At 51.4% G+C, this 18,274-nt stretch overlaps 2 protein-coding genes across 11 annotated transcripts in view; one reads left to right on the plus strand and one right to left on the minus strand.

The window, feature by feature from the left end:
• The window catches only part of MYO9B (myosin IXB), an 80,724-nt gene extending 78,586 nt beyond the window's left edge, over window positions 1-2,138 (minus strand). For all 10 annotated transcript variants that reach the window (XM_080928826.1, XM_080928822.1, XM_080928825.1 and 7 more), the window contains exon 1: window positions 2,082-2,138. The gene's annotated coding sequence lies outside the window, so the exon portion shown is untranslated. The remainder of the gene's footprint in view (window positions 1-2,081) is intronic.
• Window positions 2,139-2,613: 475 nt separating this feature from the next.
• On the plus strand, window positions 2,614-17,277 carry HAUS8 (HAUS augmin like complex subunit 8; the record flags this gene model as incomplete). The annotated part of the gene is made up of 11 exons (XM_080928599.1): window positions 2,614-2,642; window positions 4,937-4,995; window positions 8,352-8,404; window positions 10,590-10,659; window positions 11,424-11,516; window positions 11,822-11,934; window positions 12,230-12,295; window positions 12,377-12,535; window positions 13,261-13,402; window positions 14,629-14,812; window positions 17,076-17,277. The coding sequence occupies 11 exons, from the start codon at window positions 2,614-2,616 to the stop codon at window positions 17,275-17,277; spliced, it is 1,170 nt and encodes a 389-aa protein (XP_080784725.1).
• Between the last annotated feature and the right edge of the window lie 997 nt (window positions 17,278-18,274).

Genomic DNA, 18,274 nt, shown 5'->3' on the forward strand with positions numbered 1-18,274 from the left:
AGACCAGACATCTCTTCCCAGGAAACATTGTGGACTCCCCACATCCCAAGTCTTGCTTTCAGTGTCCCAAATTCTGCCCCTGTGATAACTCATGCCACCTGTTACTCTGAAGATCTACCTAATGGGAATGACATTCTTTCCCTGTAAAGGGACAATAACTGTCCCTCTAAGGCACAAGGCGATCTCAGCTCTGCTCTTGGGAGGCAGCCAACTGCTTGGCACAACCATCTCTTGCTTGGTTAGATTTTGGACCCATTCACTACATGCTACTCCAAAGAGATAAGGTGAGGGAAGCCACAAGTTCATGGTTTCTTGTCAGGAAGGGAGTCAAGCCCAGGAGTCCTGAGCCCTCATCTGACTCAAAAGGTACCAGCTAGACTTAAGAAGAGAGGGTTTTACCCAAGTAGGACGTCAAAGCCAGAGCGTTGTTTCAAGCAGGTAGCATCCTGGACACCTGCCTGGAGGTGTGGCACCATGGTGGAACACTTTCTCAGTAAGCATGCACAAGGTTCTAAGTTCCATCCCCAGCATTTGCAGGGCAAGAGACAGAAAGTTGGAGCTGCATAAAACCAAAGGGTGTGTTCCAGAGACATGAAAGTTAATAAGTGGGGTTAGCTCTGGAAAAAGGCTGACATAGGCCAATCCAAAGGAGAAATAGGCAGAGTCTTGCCCCAGGCCAGACCCCAAACAAAGGCACTTGCTTTTTCCAGGAGACCCCACTGAGTCACAGCTCAAAGTAAGTAGGAGAAAGAGCATGGCAATGCACAGGGAGGTTCATGTCCTTCCTGGGGTCTCAGGACCAAGAGGCATGACTTGCACTGTGTGCCCTTGGGCAATCTAAACTGAAAGCTTTCTTCCAGAACATTCTGGAAGTGAATGGGACAGTCATGTTTCTGAGACTTCATTTATGTCCAGATTCCTGTACCAAATGGAGCTCTAAACCCAGTCTCCTTTCAGCAAGCACACAGCAGACATCGAATACTAGCAATGAGGGGGAGGGGAAAGGAGAAAGTGATGCCAATCAAAACTAGGCAGCTCCAGGCCCTTGTAGGAGCAGACAGGCCAGTGACTTTATAGTTGGTCATGCCAACTCCAACATCCAACAATCCTAGACACCTTAAGATACTGAAGTTTCAAAGACTAGACAATATTCAACAAGGGAAGGAGATAAAACCTGAGGTGGATGTCTTAAAGTGCTGAAAAGTGAGCCAGAGAGGCACAAAAAGGCTTCCCCAATAAAGCCTTGGGGCTAAGGGTCCCTAGAAAAAGAAGGGAAGGTTTGCTGGCAGCTGTTCCTCTATGGGGATGCTGCGCTCTCAGCCACCTCTGGGGGATACATTTCCTGTAAGTCGTTTTTAAAAAATCCATTTAAGTCCAAAAATGCGACTCTCTTGAGAGAGTGGCTTCCACCCTACACCGCTCTCTTTCTTCTGAAACGCTGTTCGTGGCGTCAGAACTCCTCTCGAAACCTCCCTTAGAGTCTAGCTACTCTTCTTGAGTGGAAAGTGATGGGCCTATCAAGGCAGAGAGAGACAAACCCAGAGGGCGCTGGGACTCGCCCTGGCGGATCACCCAGCTGTCCGGGTGTGAAGTCAGGAAGAAGATGAATCAAGAGGGGAAGGCGGGGGCGAGTCTCCAGAGGCTGCACCCCGTCATCTCCCTTTCCTCCTCCTCTCCCCTCCTCCGGCCCTCTGAGGAACTGTTTTTGCGTGTCTTTCTAGGTCCACTCTTTTTACACGTTCCACCCCCAACAGCGGGCTGCCACAGACTGTTTTCCATTCTCTGAGCGCCCGGCACCTCTCCGACACCGTAGGGCTAGGACCCAGACAGCAGAAGTCCCTTTCCCTAGCACGGCCCCTCGGCTCCGCCTTCCCGGCCTCCCCCGTTTCCTGAGACCCCCCCCCAGATGCCACCTTAGCCACGTCCTCTCCGCAGACGCCGCTCAAAGCCCGCCAGTCTCAACCCCTCAGCGTCCACGCGTCCCCTAGGCCGCATCCTGCTCTCACGCCCGAGGACCCCAGCAGCCACCCGGTGCACAACCCCGGCTCGAGTCTCCACTCACGGCCGCCGCGAGAACTCACCTGGACCTCGGCCGCTGCGCGCCGCCAGTCCCCGGCCAGCCCGCCCGCTGCTCCCGGCCGCCCCGCCCCGAAGCGACCAGCCTCGCCCGCCGCTCCCCCGTGCGTCCTCACTTCCGGGTTCCGGAGACGCTGAGTGGGCGGGCACCAGCGCGTCGGGGAGGCGGGGCACCTGGAGATCACGCCCCGCCCGAAGGCGCGCAGCGAATGCGCACTGCGGTTGGAGCATTCCCGTCGCCAAAAGTGCTACAGCTGAGAGGGGCGGGTGATATGATAGCCACGCCCCTCCCCAGAACTATTTAGCCTGCTCAGACTGGTGCCGGAAGCCCTCTCGTCGGAGGTACGTCTTGCAGCCACGCCCTCTTGCCGTCACGCCCTCTTGCCGCGCTCTTGGCCGGGCTAAACCAACTGTAACCAGCTTGGAGCCCGCCCTTCGGCTTGTGTTGGGAGAGCACCCTCCGGCCTCCAGCAACTACTCCCTGCCTCCTAGCGGGCGGGATCCTGAGAAGCTTGCCTTTGAGTGGAAGGCGGGAGAATGGCGGATTCCTCAGAGCGGGAAGCAGGGTGAGTTGGAATGCAGAAGGGCAGAATTTAGGGGGTCCTGAGGGCTGGCCGAAGACCAGATCCTGGGCTCACAGGCAGCCGAGCTGCAGAACTGGGGTCTTATGAGCGACTGCGGGAATCCCTCCCGGACCGGATGCCCTGACTCCGAGTCGTTTCAGTGCGAGCTGGAGTCCCAGCTGCAGCTCAGAGTTGGAGTTGGGCGTGGACTTGGTGGAATTGTGTAGCTAACCCGGAGCTCTGTAGACCAGCCTGGCCTTGAATTCACAGAGATCTGCCTGCCTCTGCCTCCCAAGTGCAGGGATCAAAGGCATGTGCCACCACCACCTGGCGGCTTTTTTTTTTAAAGGGAAACCGTGACCCTAGGTGGCAGCACGACTTTAGTCCCAGCACAGACGTTTTCCTAGGCCTCAGGAGCTCTAGGGTTGTTTGCTGCACTCCCCTTAAGCCCCTGGCTCACTATGAGAGCTCCACATCAATGGGTGTGTGCTTCAAGTCTGAAGGACGAGGATCTTGGGCTGAGGAGCAAAGCTTGCTCTTCGAAGGTCGAGTGGGTGTAACAGCTCCGCAGGTAAAGGCTTTTTCCGCCAAGCCACACGACCTCAGTTTGATCCATGGGTTTCATATGTTGAGAGTAGAGGGCTGACTACACGGTTTGTCCTCTGCCCTCCATGTGCATGTCATGGCACACGAGCGCCACAAACTACATGAAGTGCAAAATGCAGGAATCTAAGAGAAGAGGCTACGATAGGAATTTCCCACACCTGCGACTTCCAGCCCTGAAGGCAGGGGGTGGAGAGTGGGGACACAAAGTGGACAAGGCCACGTTACTGAAGCCTCCCTCGAGTGGTGGGCAGCCTCTGGGGGGCCCTGAGGGACAACAGGTGCACCTGCACTTTGTAGAGTTACAGGGCCCCATGTTCTCCCATATGCCCATGATCTGCCCCACGACAGGGAATCCAACACCAGAAGGCCCCATCTCCCAGGCCTGCTTTTGACTAGTAGGTGTGTCCAGAAGAGGTAGGGATCCCTGGATCTGGAGTTGCAGGTAGTTGTGAATCTCCTGACCTGGTTCTGGAGACTGAGCCCAAGTCCTCTGCAAGAGCGGCAAACACTCTTAACTTGTTAGCTGCCTGGCCCAGCCAGGGCTGTGAGGTGAGATTTATTTGCTCCCTGACCAAGCCTAACAACCTGAGTTTGGGTCCCCAGAAGCCACATAAAATCTGGATGTAGTAGTGTCTAATTAGCTCTTCCCACAGGGAGATGGGTGACAGTCTCTAGGAGTAGGAGGAAGGGCTAGCCTGGCACACACAGCCATGGATGAGAAGTAATAAGATGAGGACCTGTGCTGAGGTTGTCGCTGACCTTTACACAGGCACCATGGTACACACAGCGGCAGACACCATGCAAATATATGTGAAATAAAGAAAGAAAAAAGATATTAAAAATATAACTATTTAGGGGCTGGAGGGATGGTTCAGTGGTTAAGAGCACTTAACCGATCTTCCAGAGAACCTGAATTCAATTCCCAGCAATCACATGGTGGCTCACAACCATCTGTAATGGAATCTGATGCCCTCTACTGGTGCATCTGAAGACAGCAGCATTGTACTCACATATAAAGTAAAAAAAAAAAAAAAAAAACTTTAAAAAAAAAATCCATTTGTTTAAAATAAATACAACTCTTTTTGTGAGACATGAACATTGTGTGATCCCAGATATGGCTAAGTCAGTAAAGTCTGTTGCCACATGGTCCAACAGTTGTGTCAGCCTTGAAACTAGAATGGCAACGTTGAATAGTTGCTGGTCAGAGTGAAAGAAAGCTGACCCTTTGCAGAGAAGGCTATGTCCTAGTCCCGTACCCCCACCTGCCAGCTCATCCCTACTACTAGAGCTAAAAGAACAGATCCAGAATGTTTCAGGTCTCTCCATCATCCACCCAGCCCCGTGCTACTTGTGACCTTGTCAAATCCTCTGTCCCTCACACCTGTCTGGCTGCTAACACACCAACCAGCCTGATAAGACAGCGATCTTGCCCTGGGGGGGGAAGCTCTGGTTCCTCTCTGTCCTAAGAGGCTCTGAATGACACAGAGGCATCTGAGGAGTGAGGGAAGCCCATAGCCAGTGTTCTGACTTCCATGAAGGTGTGAGAAAGGTGGGATTCTTCCTGTGGAGCCTGTCCTGAGAGCAGCTCTCACCTAGGGCCCAGCTCCCACAGTCAGACGGAGGCAGGGGGCTGTGGTCTTTCCCCAGCTCTCTAGCTGATGAGCAGCACTTCTCTCTCCTCTCTCCTGCAGGAAGCCTGCAGCTGCTGGGACAGGTGCTGCTCCTAAGACCAAGGGCAGAAAAGTGCCAGGTGAGGACTACCAGGGTCCTTCGAGGAACTCTCTGTCTGTTTTGTCTTCGTTCTTATCTCTGTTTAATTTTGTTATTCCATGCTTATTCATCTCACCAGAGGGGTGGGCAGTGCCATAGCATGAGGGTAGGAGATAGAAGACAAACCGTGGGAGTCCAGTAATCCTTCTATGTAGGGTACCAGACATGAAGCTGTGTCATTGAGCTTGAAAGGTTTTACATGCTGAATTTTGCTGGCTCTGATTTCTGAGAAAGTCTCATAGAGCCCAGTAGGTCAGATAACACCTGAACCTCCTGCCTCAGACTATTGCCATCTAGTCTGTGAAAGGGTTGAGTTATTGGGGGTGTGGTGGCTGGGGCAGGCCAGAGATACATGTCTGAAGCTTTCTCTCCTAAGTGCCATGCCTTTTGGGACTGGCACTTTTCATCACTGGGTGTCATTGGACTGCAGTGGTCCTCTGGAGAGTTGGATTCTCTGTTGCCATGGTGATAGGCTCTCAGGACAGGCCTTGAAGGTGGAGGTCTGGAGGCCAGGCTTGCATTCTTCAGAAGTGACATTCCCCACTCTGGATGGTGCTGGTGGCACAGGGCCACATAACCAGTTCCACCCTGAAACTTGCTGAGCTACCCAGAGTGGGTGCTGGGAAGCAAATTCAGGTCTCCTGCAAGGGCAGAAGTGTTCCTCAACCCCATTCTCTTGATTTTCTTAATTATACTCTGGGCGGGTGCGTGCATGGCATCCACGTGGAGGTCAAGCACAACTCAAGTGCTTTCTCTTCTTGTACCATAGAGGGCCTGAGGATCCCTGGACCTGGCGGGGTTAGGGTGGCGGATGGGGGTTTAGTCCTAGGGATGGAACCCAGGACCTCAAATATGCTAAGCAAGTTCCTAATCACTGAGCTACATTCCCCGAAGATCTTGGTTTGTTTAAGAAGGCAGAGATGGAACTTGAGCCCTCACCATGTCTAAGTAGCACCTATCACTTAGTGACCCCAGCATGCTAGTCTTTGTAACCTCTATGTCTGCATGCTGCCTGGTTTTGTTAATTTAGCCATGTCGTCCTGGTGACACAGTCTTTGTGGAAACTTTCACTGTTAGATGACTGCAGACGGGGTCCAAAGGAGAGCAGGAACCAGTGCAGAGATCTCACGGTGCTTGTGTGAAGCTCATAGACTGTTTGTCCAAGATGACAGAATGCTCAGTGGGTGTCCCCACTGTTGGAAGGAACCAGGACCGCAGATCCCTGTGTTTCATCAGACTTGAAGTTTCCTAGCTGACATGGTGGCACATATCTGCCATCTCAGCACGTGGGAGGCTTAGTCAGGAGAGCCTCCTGACACCAGGAATGTGAGGCCAATACATTCAGGCATTACCTGCATGTCCAGTTGCAGTCACAAGCTGAGCATTCAGACATGCTCCCCTGCATGTAAGGCCACATGGCACACTAGAAACCCAGTGAGTTCCAGATTGTTCTGACAGGGCAGCTGCTGGTTAGCAATAAGAAATAGGGCTCCGGGTGCCCAGAGGCTCTGAGACCCAGGGTTTGAAGGATCCAACAGCAGGCCAGCCTTTCTCAGCCTGGACTGACTACTGAAGGAGGAAGGAGCCCTGAGTCCTGGGCCCAAAGCTGTTGGTAGCCCCATGACCTGGGCTGCTGGTGGCTGCTGGGTTCATGAGCAGTGTCTTGGTGGGGTTCTGCTGTGATGAGAGAGCACAGCAGAGCTTCTGCAGGACAGACAGGGAGCAAAGAAGAACAGGCAACCTGTGTAGAGATCTTGGTGTTTGAAGAAAAGCTAGGAAGTGGGGTGCGGGGAAAGGGGAGCAGCAGGCTGTGTCTAAAGAGCTGAGGCAGCCCAAAGACAGAGTTCCCAGAGCCCAGGGGACTTCCAGGGGGTCAGCAGCAAGGGTTAGGAGAGTATCTCAGGGGAGAGGATCCTGTCCTTCTTGGGACAGTCACCATGAGAGACTGAAGGGCTGGGCCTAGGAGGCTAGGGGAATTAGGATTAGGGAGGACTGGAGATTGGTGGGAAGAGAATATACTTATGGGTGAAGCGGGGCCCACAATGTGGGATGGGTGAAGCCAGGCAGAGTTGGCTCTTGTTGGTCCTACATTGGGCCAGGCTGGAGGCCCCAAGCACAGCAACCACCAAAGGGAGCCAAGGTGTCTGAGGAGGCCTGCATCTGATTGAGTCTCATGAGGGTCCCACCCATGCTAAGGGCAGGAATTGGAAGAGGAAAGTTTGTGGACATAACCGTGCTCACCTCTGAAGGGAAGAGGCAGCCCAGGCTCACACAGTGACTGACTGTGCAGGAACTGGAGCCATGTGTACTGGCTTTCCTGTTTCTGGGCTGCTGAAGGTTCTTTCTGTCTTCAGTTTGTTTCTAACCAGGTAGCTTATATTAAGAAGCTTTGGTGGCTGAGGTACAGAGGAGCAAGGTCTAGCTTAGAGGAGTGATCTAGAGTGTTCTGTGGTTGGCAAATGGGCTCTGAAATCTGGCTGGCACTCAGGCCAGTGTGCCTGTTTGTCTTAGCTACAGGCTTCAGAGGGTTGAACTGAACCTGGTCAGAATCATGTGGCTGTCATTTTCCAAGCATTTTCCTGTTTGCAAGCTCTGGGCAAACTCACTTGGCCCTTTACATCCTTCTATGCTCTAGATGCCTTGGCTGGATCTTGGGAGAGATTTCCCCAAATCCCTGCCAACATCATGGCATTATCCTGTAGGGTTCCAGGAATGGATCTTTTTTTTTTTCCTGTTGATATAATGAATAAGAAGGTGGAAAAACAAGGCCAAACCTTTCTAGAGTTGAAGCACAGACTCCCTCAGGGAGGGGCAGATCCTAGAAGATGAGGGATATTTTGTTGTTTAGGTTTGTTTCATGGTGCATGAGAGATGCCTATCCACACACATGTAGCTGCTCTGGGGCTAGAGAGGTCATTGACCCTTAGAAGTGACGCTAGAGATGATTGTGAGCCTCCAGGTGGGTGCTGGGAACTGAACTCTGGTCTTCAATCACTGAGCCATTCCACTGGCCCCTGGCTTTCTAGAATGTTTCTGTATTTCATTCTACTTGATGCCTTGATGCTTGCTCCTGGTCCAAGGAGCTGCATACAAGAGGCATTCTATAAATGTCTTATAAGCACTAAGTATCCTGTGAAGGTCACTACATGCAGTAGGGGCCTGTGCTTACCTGGAAGGCTGCAGGAGCCAGGCTGCAGGGAACAGAAGGCTGAGCACTCTCCTGTCATTAAGTATAAAGGGCCAGTCCTCTCTTCATTGTAGGGTCCTGGTCATGCTCTGGGTCTTCCTGGTACAGTCAGTATTCATTTCTATGACAAACCACTGTGTCTCCTGCAGGAGGAAGAGTGTTAGAGTCCCGGTACCTGCAATATGACAAGCAAACAAAAAAGGTAACGAAGTCCTTTGCTAATGAGCCCCTGTCAGTGTGTGAGGTAGAGGGCACGTGGGCAGCCACAGTCCGATCCTGGAGGACACTTTTGGGGCCTTTGCCAGGTACCTCTGCGACACCCATGCTTGGACAGGGTGATGAGTCTGGTGACTGTAGTCTCAGCAAATGTCAGTCTCCATGGTCTACATCCCCTGTATCTCTTCACTGCCCCTTTTGTTTTTGGGAGCTCTATTTTGCCCATTCTTCAGGACCAACCCCTGGATAACCCAGGTAGCTCCTAAGGGACAGGCACTGACAGCAGGCATTTGGTATGAGTCACAGGCAAAATTGCCATGGGACATTTTGCCATTTGACCCAGAATGCTGTGAAAGGCTGCACTTTGGTGGTGTTCTCTTGAATGTCCTGAGTGATATTTTCAGCTGTGGATAACAAAGCCTTCAGGTTCCGGATTATCTGTCAAGCTCAGTTTATAATCAGAATTTTTATGTCAGCCTTTGCCTGGAGTACCCTGATAAGAGTGGTGGTGGTGGCGCTGGAGAGATGGCTCAGCAGTTAAGAGCGCTCACTGCTTTTCCAGAGGAACTGAGTTCAATTCTCTGCAACCATCTGTAATGGGATCCAGTGCCCTCTTCTGGTGTGTCTGAAGACAGCTACAACATACTCATAAAAAAACAAAGCAAAACAAAAAAGTGGTGGGGGTTCAAGGGTTCCTGGGGCGGCTTCTCAGCAGACCATGCCTGAGGAAAGGGATTCTCACATCACCCTACAGGCAGATTCCCAAAGATCCCTGGTCCATTTAGGCTACTGCTGAAGATGCCTTGAAGACGTAGCCACAGCGCCCCCGTGTGTTCACATATGGTGTTTTGGTTCAAGATGGCTGATGCTGAGCTTTCTGCCCCAGCAGGTGGCTGCTGCATCTGGCTGGAGTCTTGAGAATTTGTGTTGTCATTAACACCTGCTGTTTACTCCTGGGCCCGAATGGATCTCAGAAGGGCTGGTTGAGGATCTCAGAACACTCGCTGGTTGAGAATTTTTGGAGGGCCTCATCTTCATGTCTTGAGTGAAGGTGTAGGGCAAGAGAAAGCCTGGATCTGAAATTCAGTGTTTTTAGATTTCAGGTTTTGGAAGAGAGGTACTCAGCCAATGTGCATGTGCACATTTATTTGTGTGCATGCACATGCGGGCCTGCGTGATCACCAGCAGCGTTCCTCACCCACTGTACACCTAGTCTACAAGCAAGCTCTCACACATAACTTGTGGCTCACAGATTAGTCCAGCAAACCTGCTATTTGAGTACCACCAGGACAGGGATTCACATTTGCTTGAGTGCATGCGTGTGCATGTACATATGTGTTCCCTACTCATGTGTGCTCCCTCTGCATATTACCTCAGAGGGATGGTCACAGATAACAGCAATTTTGGAGCAAGATGACACCATGTTCTGGAGCTGCTGCTGAGGCAGCGAGCAGGAGTCAGCAAGAGCATGGCCAGGGCAGACACCTGCCTGGCTTTCAGGCAGGCAGGCAGGAAGTACCGCTTATATACTATTCTTCATTGCCGATGCTCTTTGTGCCCTCTTGCCTGACTGGCACCTGCCTGGAGACTGCTGGCTCCGATGCTGGCCTAGACAGCCAGTGCCGTTGTTGATGGATGCCCAGAATGACCCTCAATCTTGGCAAACTTCTTTACTCCAGTCTGAATATACTTGGGTGTTTTCTGCAAGGAGTGGGTTTTTGTTTTGTTTCATCCCGCTGCCTCGTTTTCTTCAGAGGTTCACCAGCCCTAGTGATAAAGGAAAAGGGTGTGAACCACAGCACCACCCCCACCATGCTTCTTCCTGATCCATGGTAACTGCCAACATAGAACCATTCCTTGAGGTAGTCCTGTGGCTGTTTGTAAGCTTTGAGAATTTATGCCAGCCTAGTAGTATGTGTAGTCATCCTGGTAACAACACAGGAATTTGGTCCCCAGGCCTCAGCACACAGAAGCACAGACCTCAAGAGATGCCTAGGTGTTGAAGGAGGTTCAGCAGATGTTCTATGAGTTTCCTGTGTCCGAGGCATGTGATTGTCCTCTGTTTGAGAAAATGTGTCCGGTATACACAAAATTCTTAACTGTCTCCCTGGCCTCTGAGAAATAACATCAAGGAAAGATGGCTTGACCTCTTAACTCTGTTCCCATAACAGGTGTCTGCAGGAGCCAAAGGAGAGAAGCCACCTGAGGGAAGGAAAGCCACCACAGTGCCTAGGAGCAGAGGTGGGGCCTGGCTGTGGAGGGGGACAAATGGCTGGGTGGAGAAACTGTAGGATCAGGATAGAGGCTGCCAGGCATCCCCCAGAGCACTGAGGACAACCACACATGGTCATGTTCATAGGCCAGTCTGATGCAGACTGTCCCTCATTTTGAAGGTAGTGTCGGGGAACTGGAAATTGGAAACTGGCCATCATGGGGTCTCTCTCAGAAAGGACATGGTTCAAGGGTTTATTAAGGGAGCATGGGGCAGAGTGTCTGAGGGAACAGACATATGTCCACAGAACTACCTGCAGATCCAGAGAGCAGGGAGCCAAAGGCCAGGAGCTCTGCAGAAATTACAGCCCAGTGGCACTTGGGAAGTGGAGACAAGATCACTTCAGGGTCTTTGGCCACGTGAGGAAACTGAGGCTAGCCATATGCTGTGGCACCAGGAACAACTACCAGCAATGACAAAATGAAAGATAAAAAATTGGTTTCTCAGCTTTGGTACTGGACGGGTGCATCCAGTTCACCAAAGTCTCAACCAACAGCTGTGGCTCCACCCACCAAAAGTCACAAGGATGTGGCCCAGCTCTAAAACCAAAATGTGCACATATATTTCAACTCAGATACAGAGCTCTCAGGATCCATGAGAGTTCAGCACACACACACCTGAAAGAATTAATTCTGGGAGCCTCAAGCGGTACCAAGGGGTGAAGGCCTCTGCCTCACTGCCCAGTGGCACTGACCTTGGCTTTTTTTTTTTTTTTTTTTTTTTTTGGATGAAGAGAGCCAAGTGATGGGGACAGGCAACCTGCAGTCCACCATGCTGGAAGGGCATGGCATGAATCCACCAGACCTAGACCTCTCTGCCATCGGTGGTAAGTGGTTTCTTTATTTTAGGACTAAGCTTGCAAGGATGGTCCCCAGCCTTGGAGAGCCCTGTTACTAGTTTCATTCACTTTGGAGCGCGGCACCCACCTTTCATGCACACCAGGCCTGGGATTGCGAGTCCCAGCTTGCCGTGCAGGTCGGATCTCCTGCCTGGTGGTGTGGCAGCAGCAGGTGCAGTTCTTAGGCAGTGCTGGGGCAGGAGGATTGAGTCTGAGGCGAGCCTGGGCTACCTCTTCAAAAACCAAGCGGAAAACATTTTTTAAAAAAATAAGTGAAACGGTCTTAATTTCAGACAAAAGCATGTCCAAGAAGACTTCCGGGCTAGACAGGGAAATGACAGACAAAGCTAAGTCCACATCCTTTGCCAGCCATGACAAAAAAAGAATTCCTCGAAAGAAGAAACGGGTAAGCATGGGGACAGAGAGCGGGTCTGAATCCCTGCAGCCAGGGCTCCAGGGGCAGAATGAACTGGCCCTCCTGGGTGCAGACCAGGGTTATGATGTCCATGAGTCCTTGATCAGGCGAGGGCGCCCTCATGGTGTACAGGGACACCCCTAATTGTTTCTCCGGCAAGATGGGAGTGTGGCTCCATCTCAGCCGTGCAGACATGTTCTCTTTGAACCTGAAAAGTACACAGAAGTGGGTGTTCTGCCTTGGGTAGGGCCAGGTTCACAGGAACTAAAGAGCTGGACCCCTGCAGGATCTGCAGGAGACCATGGACATAATGGAGTCACAGACGCTCCTGATGACCCTGCTGTCTGTGAAGGTGAGCATAGTTCAGCCTCATGTGCACCTCTGTGTCTTCTGTCATCTCCCCACCCCTCCTGACTCAGTCTCGTGCCCACAGATGGAGAACAACCTGGCTCTGCTGGAGGAGAAGGCGGAGCAGAACTTGGCAGCCATGTGCCGTGAGAAAGAGAGGCTGCAGAGGCAGGCACAGGAGCTGCGACGCCAGCTGCTTCTCCAACAGAAACACCAAGAGCTGTGTGCTTCCCTTGATGCCCAGGTGGATCTGAGCATGCTCCTGAAGAGCCCAGGGCACACGAGGGAGGGAGATCTGTGCAGAATGTAGTCACCATCTGCACTCTGACCACTCTGCTCAGGATCCTGGTGTTATCGTGGTGCTGCACTAGGAAGATTGGGAGGAAAGGCTCTGTATGGCTTACACTTCCATATCACAGTTTATCACTGAAGGTGGTCAGAACAGGCACTCACACAGGGCAGAGCTCTGATGTAGAGGCCATGAGGGAGTCCTGCTTACTGGCTTGTGCCTGGGCCTTGCTCAGCCTGCTTTCTTGTAGAACCCAGGACCACCAGCCCAGGGATGGCACCACCCACAATTGAAAAGATGCTTACAGCTGGATCTTGTGGAGGCATTACCTCAACTGAGGCTCCTTCCTTTCTGATGTCAACTTGACACACAAAACCAGCCAGTACATTCTGTGCATGGACACCTGTGCCACATGCTGTGCAGGGTAGTCTTTGGCACCTGCCAGCTCAAGGGGTAGGAAAATCAGCTGCCATCCCACCCCAGTGCTTAACACAGCGACCCTGTCCCATCCAGCGTAGGTCAGAGTGGATCCTGTTGCCTGGACAGTCTGGTCCATGAGACTGGAGACATGCAGTGCCAGAACAGGGCTTAGCATATGCAAGGCTTACTCCATCTCACACATAGCTCCTTTTTGTGTGGGTGAGCACAGCATGGCTTACTGTGTCCCCTCCCACCTGCAGATTGAGGTGCTGAGCCCTCTTCAGCCTGTGTTAGAGCGCTTCAAGGAGGAATACAAGACACTGGGCAGAGCTCTGGACACCACTCGACACGAGCTGCCCGTGCAGGCTGTCCACATGGAAGGAAGTGGGAAGGAGCTCCTAGGTAGGCATCTCCATGGCAGGAAGGAACCCTGAAACCCACAGGTGGCATTATGGGTGCCTCAGCTCTGGCTTGGTATCAGAACCCATGTCCTCACCAGTGTGGGTAGGACATGGGCAACTGAGTAAGATTCTGTGCCTGGGCTGCTGAGCTCACAACTGGAAGGCACTGGGGGGAAGGGTGCTGCACTGGTCCTGAGCTGGGCCCTGTCAGTGAGGTGGGAGTGTCGGTGAGGAGGTCAGTGGCAGAGCCCTGCTGCATGCACTTCGGTGAGTCTCTGGAGATGGTTTAGCTGCATAGGTTTTGCTTACTGCTGTCTTACCCTCACGTCTAGAGTTGCTTTCAGGACTTCAAGGACAACTGAAGCCACTGACCCTCAAGTTTCTTCTAGAAGTAGCAGAGTGAGACTGGGCAGTTGTATGTCTGAAAGCCCAGCTCTTGGGGACTGAGGCAGGAGGGAATAGTTAAAGCTCAGTAGTTAGAGTCCAGCCCAGGCTATACAACAAACTATAAAAGGTACAGTGGCCTACAGCTAGCCTTTCAACAATTGGGGGCTGTGAGACCCAGGATAGCATGAGCTAGGAAGTGGGAGCTGGTGTCCTAAACCGGGCACAGTGTTGAGCTGGAACCTGAAGACATGTTAGATAAACTAAACCCCCCATAGCTGATGTCCTGTACCCAACACTGACCTGTGCATTGACTGCCAAGGGGAAGACAGAACAGCAGGCTGTATGTACTGCAGACAGACACATGCAAGGAGTAGGGATTTGAACCCTAATGCCTGTGCTTGGTTGCATGCATGGTGCAGGTCCTTACCTGGGAAACCGAAGGCTGTGAGAACATGCCAGAAGCTTGGTACTTTTAATGTGCTGTCAGGAAGGACAGGGCCCAATGGAAGAACAGGATGAGAGAGCAGGAGGGCAGCTGGCAGGCTGGATCCTCAGCTCCCTTGGCTCACAGGAAGCCAACCTTGGCAGCTGTGTGTGCAGGCCATTCCTCTGCACTCTAGACCTGGGCATTCTCTTTTCCGCCTGTGCCCTTGGCTCTCACACTTGCAAGGGACAAGTGAGATCTCTGCTGAAGTGCCTCTCTCCCTTTCCACTTTATCTCTAGAAGTGAGAGAAGAGCCAACACCAACATCACCCTGAACCCCAACCCCATAACAACCCGACATATACAAATAATGCTTTGGGAGCAGAAACCTGCTATAATGACTTGTGTCTCCACAGATGAGCTGGAGCCAGCCCTGAGGACCACCCTGCAGCTCCTGGGTGATCTGCGCATCTGCTCCTCAGATGCCAGTGCCCAGGAGCCTGGAGCCAGCGCACCAGAGCCTGGAGCCAGTGCACAGCTGGATTGTCTGCTGCAGGAACTGAAGGGCTTGGTTGCTGAAAAAGACCTGGAGCTCCGCAGGTGAGGGGCTGCCTCCCTCTATTCCCTCCCAGCACTCTTTACCATGCTTCTCCATCCTCTGGGGATGGAGCCCCACCCAGTTGGTATCTCAGTTGAAGGTTGGTTCTATCTGACTTTGAACTTATAGAAATCCTCCTGCTTTAGCTTGCAGAGTTCTGTTAGACCAGGCATACACCACCATACCCAGCTATTGTGGTTTGGAATTTTGTTGTGTGCCTAAGTTGTGTGTGTGTGTGTGTGTGTGTGTGTGTGTGTGTGCACGCGCACATACACATGTGTGGGAGAGAGAGACAAACAGACAGAGACAGGAGAGAGAATGTGTGTATGTTTGGTGTTTGGGCACATATGTTATGCCAGAACATGTGTGTAGAGGGTGAGTCTGTCCTCTCCTTCCTCTCTGTGGGTCCCAGGGTCAAAATGAGGTCAGCAGGCAGGATTGGCAGCACCTTCAGTCGCTGAGCCATTTTGTCCACCCCAAAAGAATCCTGCTCTGTCTGCTCCCACAATACTAAATGCATTTAAAGAGATGGATGCCTAAAGAACTCTGCAGGGCCTCTGAAGCATGCCACTTACCCCTGTCCCACAGGGTAGGTCAGCCATCACTCACATAAACTCAGGAGTCAGGGTCATCGTCTTTCTCCCACTATCTGGTCAGCAAGTTCCCCCTGTCCATACCCTGAGCGGTAAAGCAGATACACCCCACATCCACATTGTGGCTCATGTCCTCAGTCAGCTAGAGCCCATTGAAGTCCGTGTGGACTCCTGGCCATGGATAAAGGAATAGACAGAAAGCATAACCATGTGATGGGCTGAGGCTCCAACAAGGCCTCCTCACATAAACTCTGCTCAGTGTCGAGGGTGTGGACACATGCCACTGAGGTTCCATAAACTCAGGGAACTGGGGCAGAAAAACAGCATGCATTAGATGCTGGCTGCTGCTAGCTTTCTGGAGAGACTAGATACAGAACTCTTCTTGTTAGGCCTGACAGCAAAAGCCTGCCATTTCAGCCACTTGGAGAGCTGAGGCAGGAGGATCGATCATCACTTCGAGGTCAGCCTAGGGAACGTGGATGCTTTCTTGGGTGGTAAAAAGGAGAGGGCTGTGGGGATGGAGCAAACTCAGAGTCAAGAGTTCTTACTGAGTATGCACAAGATCCTGGTCTGTCTCCAGCAACATGGACACACACAGCACATGAGGACACATATATACACACACACACACATACATACATACATACATACATACATACATACACACATACACACATACACACACACATACACACATACATACACACATACACACATACACACACACATACATACATACATACACATGCACACATACATACACACATACATACATACATACATACACATGCACACATACATACACACACACACACATACATACATACATACATACATACATACATACACACATACACACATACACACACACATACATACATACATACACACATACACACACATACATACATACATACACATGCACACATACATACACACATACATACATACATACATACACATGCACACATACATACACACATACATACATACACACATACATACATACATACACACATACACACACACATACATACATACACATGCACACATACATACACACATACATACATACATACACATGCACACATACATACACACATACATACATACATACACACATACACACATACACACACATACATACATACATACACATGCACACATACATACACACATACATACATACACACATACATACATACATACACATGCACACATACATACACACATACATACATACACACATACATACATACATACACATGCACACATACATACACACATACATACATACTTACACACATACATACATACATACATACACATGCACACATACATACACACATACATACATACGCATGCACACATACATACACATGCCCACCAAGTCTGCAGCCAATTCAAATATTCTACCCAGCCTTACAACTTTTGCTCAATTCCAAGCACACAGTTGCAAGATGGCTCATCAAACAAGTCCTGAGTTCAGTCCCCAGGACTGACATGGAAGGAGAGAACAGACTCCTGTAAGTGTCCTTTTACCTCCCCAGGCAAACTGTGTTTGGTGCACCACACACAAATGCACATAGTTTTTTTAAAAATTGCTTTTCTAAGGGCTCCATTAGAGTTTTGGCTACAGGCAAACTTGTCCTTTCTCTTTCTCTGTCCACAGACTTGTCGGCCAGGTGGTGGAATTGTCTTCCGAGGCCAGTAAAGAAGCAGCTCTGATGAACCAAGAAGTATGGGAAGAGGCACAGGGCACCGTCACCAGCAGCTGGGGATACTTCAGTCCAGATGCCACCCAGGACAGGATGAGTCACCACAGACCTGACTCAGTTTCCTCGGGCAGCCTGCCTTGCCTGAGCACCTCCTAGTTGTCCTTATGCTCATTTCTGTCCCCCACACCTCCTCCTGGACTGGGGGAGGTTTGTGGCCCAATGTTCTGGACACTCTGGACAGCTTTTGCACTTTGGTTTTGGTTTGCTTTGATTTTGTCTTGATGGTGCCATTGGGATGCCAGGCTTGGGTTTGGGTCCTAGACTGAGTAAAGAAAGCAGGCTGAATAGAGTGTGGTGCATGTGTTCTGTCGGCTGCTAGCTGTGCGGTGATTAGTTAAGCATCATCCCTGACTCCCATAATGATGGGTGCTATCCTGGGACTGGGAACCAGGTTACCCCTTCTCCCCCAGGGTTCTTTTGTTAGGGTGAGTTCTTATCGCAGCAGGTGCTATGCCCAGTTTGGGGGAATTCCAGGAGAGTGCCAGAAATTTCCATGCTGATGTAATAGTTTTTTATTTTATCCAGACCGGGTCATGTCCTTCCTGTTCCACAGGTTAGGAGAGCGGCCACTGACAATAGGGTTTGATATCTGTGTGAAAAAGCATAAGCTGGTGATCTTGAGCCTGGCATTGCAAGGTTGGGTAGAGGAAGGAGTGTTGTCCTGGTAACATTGATTCAGACAGGGGGGCAGATCGGCACAGCTGGAGGAACTACCCTCAGCTGTCCAGTGCTGGGAGCCAGACCTCATGCCGTGTGACCGCCACCAAGGACAGCACAACAAGCGATATCATCCGAGACGTGGTGGCCAGCCTACACCTGGACGGCTCGAAGCACTACGTGCTGGTGGAGGTGAAGGAGTCAGGCGGGGAGGAGTGGGTGTTGGATGCCAGCGACGCACCTGTGCACCGAGTGCTACTGTGGCCTCGGCGCGCTCAGGACGAGCACCCTCAGAAGGACGGCTACTACTTCGTGCTGCAGGAGCGCAATGCCGATGGCAGCATTCAGTACCTGCACATGCAGCTGCTGGCTCGGCCTACGGCCGCATGTCGTCTGGTGGAGCGAGGGCTGTTGCCCAGGCCTCAGGCCGACTTTG

This window comes from Micromys minutus (assembly GCF_963924665.1).
Source record: "Micromys minutus genome assembly, chromosome: 14".
NCBI lineage: Eukaryota > Metazoa > Chordata > Mammalia > Rodentia > Muridae > Micromys > Micromys minutus.